This window comes from Grammomys surdaster, unplaced genomic scaffold (genome assembly GCF_004785775.1).
Source record: "Grammomys surdaster isolate TR1022 unplaced genomic scaffold, NIH_TR_1.0 125698, whole genome shotgun sequence".
NCBI lineage: Eukaryota > Metazoa > Chordata > Mammalia > Rodentia > Muridae > Grammomys > Grammomys surdaster.
In genome coordinates, this window is record NW_021620534.1 from 2,168,140 (window position 1) to 2,175,202 (window position 7,063).

A 7,063-nucleotide genomic window follows, 5' to 3' on the forward strand; every position below is an offset into this window, starting at 1 on the left:
TCTCTCTCTCTCTCTCTCTCTCTCTCTCTCTCTCTCTCTCTCTCTCTCTCTCTGGTTTTTGGAGACAGGGTTTCTCTGTGTATCTCTGGCTGTCCTGGAACTCACTCTGTAGACCAGGCTGGCCTCGAACTCAGAAATCCACCTGCCTTGGCCTCCAAAGTGCTGGGATTAAAGGCGTGTGCCACCAACTGCCTGGTGGTAGTTTTTCTTGATGTTGATTTTCTTATAGAATATAAGAAGTTATTTGAATTTTCCAATATCTATTGAGAATTGCCTTATATATTAATATATAATCTATTATTGACAAAGTGCTTTAAGCTGTTGAGAAGAATATATATTCTGTAATGCTGGGATGGAATGTTTTATAGTTATTTGTTAGGAACATTTAGTTTATGATATCACTTAACTTTATCTAGTAGTATTTGTTCTATCTGTAAATTATCTTAAAATGATTTTATTTTTATTTTATATGTAGGAGTGTTTTGCCTACATGCATACATTTGCACCTATGTGTGTTTGGTGCCTTTGGAGGCTAGAAGATGTCAAGTCCCCTGTAATTGGTAATTAAGGATAGTTGTGATCCATCACATGGGTGCTGGGAACCAAACCTAGATCTTCTACAAGAGAAGCATATACTTTTAAGTGCCGAGCCATCTCCTCTGACACTCATATTTACTAATATTTATGAAATTGGGTATACCTGTGCTCACTAGATATATGTTTAGATTATAATTTCTTCTTGATAAATTGTTCCCTTATGTCTACTAATCTTCTTCTTCTGGCTAGTGTTTGAAGTCTATTCTGTCAGACATTAGAATAGGTATATCTGCTTGTTTCCTAGTTTCCTTTGCTTGGAATACCTTTTTCCAACTGTTAACCCTAAGACAGTGTTTATTTTTTGATAGTGAAGTGTGTTTCTTGGAGGCAGTAAATAGATGGATCCCATGTTAGATTCAATTTGTTAGTCTGTGTCTTCTGATTGAGAAATTGAAACTATTAATATTCATAGTTACCACTGAAACTAAGTCTCCTAAATCTGAAGAATTCCTCCTATTGTCCTTTGTAGTTAGTTCTTCCTTTAGCCTACTTTTATCATGGAAGGTCATTTGCCATCAATCATGACAGATAGTTTTGCTGAGAACAGTAGTCTGGGTTGGCAGCTGTGGCCTTTCAGAACTTGAAATATGTCATTCAGAACTTCCTTGTTTATTGGGAAATCATTTGATATTCTGATGTGTCAGGAGCCATCTAGGATAGGCTAAGGCTGGCAGGTGGCCTTCTGGAGGTGGCCCACTGTTTTTGCATGGTCTGCTGTGGGTGAGCTTGATGGCAAGGTTCCAAAGAGACTTCGTCTTAGGACTGCTTCTTGCAGTTGACTGTCTTTCCTCTCGTTATTAAATTAATATAATAATCCCTGGGCATTAGCCCACCCTATTGATCAGATTTCTTACAGATCAACATAAAGATGAGCTTTCATGAATTAATGCTATTTAAATGAATTAATGATTCTATAGAATTCCTGATTTGATTCAGTGATTTTAGGAAGAAAGTTTTTTTTGTTTGGTTTTTCGAGACATGGTTTCTCTGTGTATCTCTGGCTGTCCTGGAGCTCATTCTGTAGACCAGGCTAGCCTCAAACTCAGAAATCTGGCTGCTTCTGCCTCCCAAGTGCTGGGATTAAAGGCATGTGCCATCACTGCCCAGCAGGAAGAAAGTTTTAAGAGATGGTCTTAGTTGTTTTTCTAGAAAGATGCAATAAAGTTAGAATCAAGAATAGAATGTGTCCACTCTTCATAATAGTAAGTAAAAGCTGCCTAATAAGAAATACAATGAACTTTCATAATTAAACTAAAAAGAGTAATAGACTTGGAATAAATTTTTGTTCAAGGAAAAACACTTAGGTCCAAGGATATAGCCACAGGTGTACACTATGATAAGGCAAGGCCATATAAAAACTGTTGATTTGAACTTTTATTGAACATATTAGAATGAAACACTGCTTTGAACTTAACATCAACATCCTTCTGTAACTCCTATTTTATGTAACATTTTATCTCTGAGGTAATTTTCTAAAGAACTTTTTTGTTTAAGAATGTATAAAAAGGTCAGAGAAAAGAAATAAAGTTGTTGGTTGAATGGTTTGGCTTGGGGAACTCTGCTCCATCCATCCATCCATCCATCCATCCATCCATCCATCCATCCATCCATCCGAATGTGTATGTCTGTTTGTCTGTGGACTTGTGTGTAGGCATATGTGCATGTATGTAAGCATGCATGAATACTTGTGGAGTGTATAACGTTCAACCACCCTGGTAGTTGGGCCCAACCAAAATATGAATGTGTTGATGTGTAAATGTGTGTATGAATGTATATGTGTCTGTGCATATCTGCCTGTATAAAACATCTTCTTTTCCCTTTCCTCCTCTCTGGTTCATAAAGAGTTAACCAGTCTAGCCAGAGAGGCTTCTGACTGCCTGGACAGAGAAGGGAGTGATAGCAGTAAATTCTTTACCTAATTCTCCATTGCTAAGCAACAGGTGTTAACCGCCCAAGCCAGTGGCTTTTAACTATAGAATAAGCAAGAAAGTTTTTAGGACTTTTTAGAAGCTATCACAAAGCATTCAGTACAGTTAGAGAGCTAGAAGGCCAGAGACCATCAGTCTTCAAAGCTACGTCCAATGCTGTGTCCTGCTTCAAACCATTCCAGGCCAGGTTGGCGACTGGTACTGATGGGCCTGCCTTTATATATGACGTGGTGTTTCTCCATTATGATACAGATTCTGTAGTAGATAGCCTTAAGTTGCCCTTAAGGCTGGACTGCATGGCTATGCTTGCTGTCCTCTGCTGTGGCAGTGGGGTGCAAGACTGGTTATGGGAGTTCACTCATGCACTGACAAGTGAGTTAGGGAGAGGTAGAAGTAGTTTGTTGTGTGATACAACATTCTTATTCCTTTTGATTTCCTCCCTTAGATACTGCTTTTTCATTTTTTGATACAGGGTCTCTCTATATTCCAGGCTATCCTGGAGCTTGCTATATAGACCAGGCTGGCCTCAAACTTAAGAGATCCTATTGCTTTTGCCTCCCAAATGCTGGGATTAAAAGTGTGTGCTCCTCCCTCCCCTTAGATATGATTTCCAAGCTACCATACTATCCAGACCCTCCCCCTGTGCCTTTTAAAAAATACATATTATATATTATACTATATATGTAATTTTATATAGTCCAGTTTGTCCTTGAACTTGGTATGGAGAAAGGATGACCTTAAACTTTTGATACTCCTACCTAACCTCCTGAATGCATAATATATAATATATAAGAATGTATTATTCCTGTTCTGTGTAGTGCTAGGGATAGACCCTAGAGCTTTATCTGTGCTAGGCAAGTATTCTATAACCTGAGCTACATTCCCTGTCCCTAATTTCAGTTTAAAAATGAAATGTCTGTATTATACTCCTCCTTTCAAATGCTTTTGAATGAAGCATTGTATAGCTGTCTGTGAGATCTAGAAGGCTATAGTTTTGGGTAGTGCTTCTGGTATCATCTACAGCCTCTATTTCCTTGTTAAGCTTCATGGCTGGTAGATTCATTATTGATGGTAGGATATGCCTGGTTTACCTAATGCCATTAAAAACAAAAACAAAACAAAACAAAAACCCTCAACCCCCTTTAACATAGAATTTTAAATGTATATCCTTTAAAAAAATTAGTAGATATCCAAACTATTCAACTATAACTACTAGAAGCAATTTAGGAGAACATTTAGTAGAAAATTTAGAGTATCACAAGGTTTAATCCAATGTTGGGCACAGTACTGTGTGTGACACATCTTGTAGGGGAGTGAGGTAGGGAGTGCCTTGAGCCAAGGCTTCCTCCTAGATCATCCTCCTGGGTAACAGAAAGATATTCCCCCCCACCCCTCTCTGTCTCTCTCTCTCACACACACAAAGGGGATTAATTTATATATTTATATATATATATATAAAATTTTTTTCCCCCAATAGTGTTCTTCCTGCGTGTGAGACTGGGGAGATAGTTCAGTCTATAAAATGCAGGCCTGAGGACTTACCTTGGCTCTCTATAACCCATGAACACAACCAGGTGTGGTGCCACATGCTGCAGTCCTAGTGCTAGGGAGATGGAGACAATGGTCTCTGGAGCTTTCAGGTCAGCCAGGCTGGCTTAACTGACAAACCCAGGTTCAATGTGACAGCCCCTATCTGAACCACAAGTAGCTGGCTCCTGAGGCCTACCATTAGAGGCTGGCCTCTGGCCTCATGTTCACATACTTGCACCAGCACATTCTTTGTACCCACATGTACACATCATAAATATTTACTTTCTTCATTCATGTTCTCTAAGTTATCTAAGATAGATTACAAATCACTGTATTTAGAATGGCAGTTATTTTAAAATGCAGCTAAAAATGGCTTATTTTTCTGTTTCAATTATTGATGAACGTAATACTAACCACTTCAATAACTTAAAATTTTATTAACTTTGTGTTTGTATATTTCGCCTGCATGTATGTCTATGTACCACATGTGTGCCTAGTTCCTCTAGAACAGTGGTTCTCACCCTTCCTAATGCTGTGACCCTTTAATACAGTTCCTCATACTGTGGTGACCCCCAACCATAAAATTATTGTGTTGATACTTCATAACTATAATTTTGCTACTATTATGAATTGTAATGTAAATATCTCATATGCAGGATATCTGACATGTGACCCCCAAAGGAGCTGTAACCCACAGGTTGAGAACCACTGCTCTATAGGCTAGAAGTTACCGAGAGTTGTGAGCTTCCTTGTGGGTGCTGGGAATCTAATCCCAATCATCTGGAAGAACAGGCAGTGCTCTTAACTGCTGAGCCATCTCTCTACCCTTTTCAATAATTTTGAACCCCAATCTACATTAAGGAATGCCTCACTATGTACAGGACATTATTTTACAGGCAACCTCGAGGTCCTTTTGAGAGGGACCTAGATCTTTGGCCCAACCAGGAGACAGTAGTGGAAAGAAATACGTAAATTCACATTACAAAATAACGCATATTTGAGAGTGCTAAGGAATGGGAATGATAATTCCAACTGGGAGCATGAGGTTATGATCTTACATACTAGTCAGTCTGCTGCTGCTTCTTTGGCATGTTTACATGTATATATGTAAGTGAAAGTGCACATTTGTATAAGCATGCAGAGGTCAGAGGTTCATGTTAGGTGTCTTTCCCAGGCACTCTCCACTTTATTTATTTGAGGGAGAGTCTCGTTAACAAGTCTCACTGATTGAACTAGTCTATCTAGCCAGACTATTGCCCTAAGCACACTCTCTGTCTGTGTCTCCTGGACATTAGAATTACAGGTGGGGTCCTCAGACCTTGGCTTTCATGTAAGTGCTGGAGATCTGAATTCTGGTCCTCAGGCTTGCATGGAATGGCTTTCTCCACTGAGCCATCTTTCTAGTCCCACAATTTGCTTTTCCTTCCTTCTTTAATTTACTACAGAACTAGTACAGATTATAAAAGAACTAAAATGTGCAGGGGTCTATTCCACACTTAATATAAATACCAATTCTATCTCTCCCTGCTGGGAGGAGCGTGCCTCACTTCACCTTCAGGTGTGCACCAGCCTTTCCCTCTCCCCCATGACCATGGATTCTGTGCCTCTCCTTCCCTAGACTGAGCTCCTCCAGGAGAGAGATAGTAGGACACATCCTCCTGTGGCTAGACTGGGTCAGTTTACAAGTATATACCACATTCTTTCCAAGCTTTGTGCATATGTTTACATCTTGACAACAAAAATTTACCTGGTAGGGTTCCGTTTGTCTTCCTCAGAAATCAAAAACCAAACAAAATCTGCATAGCTCATTCTTCCCTCTTTTTGTACAGTTTTTCCTCTGAAGAAAACACATGGTTATAAAATTTCCTGAGCAATGAAGAAATGAAGTAACACCACTCTTTAGAAATTTATTTAATTAAAAAAAAAAGAAAGAAAATGATAGATTCCTCATAAAGCTGGATAGTTCAGAAGTGCAACCCCTTTGAGGCCTATCTCATTTTTAAGAGCCTACAAGTGAAACTGGAAGACATTTGCCTAAATTAAGAAAAAAGAAATCCTGTTGCTTTTATGGAAAGCCTAACAACACAGGCAGCACTCTACCACCAAGTTACATTCTTATCCTTCCTTTACTTTTAATTTAGTATTTACATAATTTTTGTTAGACAGGGTTTCAATATGTAGCCTTTGATAGCTGGAACTCAATATACAGACCAGGCTGACCTTGAACTCACAGATCCACCTGCCTCATGCTTATAATCCCAAGTGCTGAGATTAAAGGCTTGTAGTGCCATGCCCGGCTTACTTTTAGTTTTTTGAAACAAAGTATTAAGTTGCCTAGGCAGGCTCTGAATTGACTCTGTGACCCAAGACAGCTTCAGTGTGTGAACCTTCTGCCTCAGCCTACTACTACGTGTCTGGGGATTACAAGCCATGCACTAGGTCTGGCCCTGGTGTCCCATTTGATAACTAATGGCATAAGATATTGTTACTCATATTTAGACTCTGGATTATTTTTTTTTTTTTTGAGATAGGGTAGCTCTGGCTGTCCTGGAACTCTCTGAAGACCAGGTTGGCATGAACTCACAGAGATTTGCCTGCCTCTACCTCCTGATTGCTGAGATTTAAGGCATGCCAAATTATGCAAAAAGCTTTGCTAAAATGAGATTATTATAATAGTATAGTTCATTTTGAAACTCAAGATGTTTTATTTCATTTTTCTATTAATTTTTTTGCTAGCCCACAAAATAAAATTCAGAATTTAAATTTTTCATACCTTGTCACTGCTCCAGAAAATATTCTTTCAATAATTCTATTTGATGAAGCTAAATATAAATAAGAATAAGTTAGTTAGAAATATTCCTAAAAAATTTGTTTTCATTTGCTAAAGCTAAACCATAATAATCTTATACAGCAAGAATATCAGTAGTTAAATTCCCGCTTCCTTCCTTCCTTCCTTCCTTCCTTCCTTCCTTCCTTCCTTCCTTCCTTCCTTCCTCCCTCCCTCCCTC

The 7,063-nt window shown here is 38.7% G+C and overlaps 1 protein-coding gene across 1 annotated transcript in view; it reads right to left on the reverse strand.

The window, feature by feature from the left end:
• The window catches only part of Ppp2r3a (protein phosphatase 2 regulatory subunit B''alpha), a 100,521-nt gene that overhangs the window by 25,070 nt on the left and 68,388 nt on the right, over positions 1-7,063 (reverse strand). Inside the window, exons 8-9 of the mRNA XM_028788042.1 lie at positions 6,829-6,877; positions 5,803-5,892 (exon numbers count right to left, since the gene is read on the reverse strand). Coding sequence (XP_028643875.1) covers positions 5,803-5,892; positions 6,829-6,877 — 139 coding nt within the window. The remainder of the gene's footprint in view (positions 1-5,802; positions 5,893-6,828; positions 6,878-7,063) is intronic.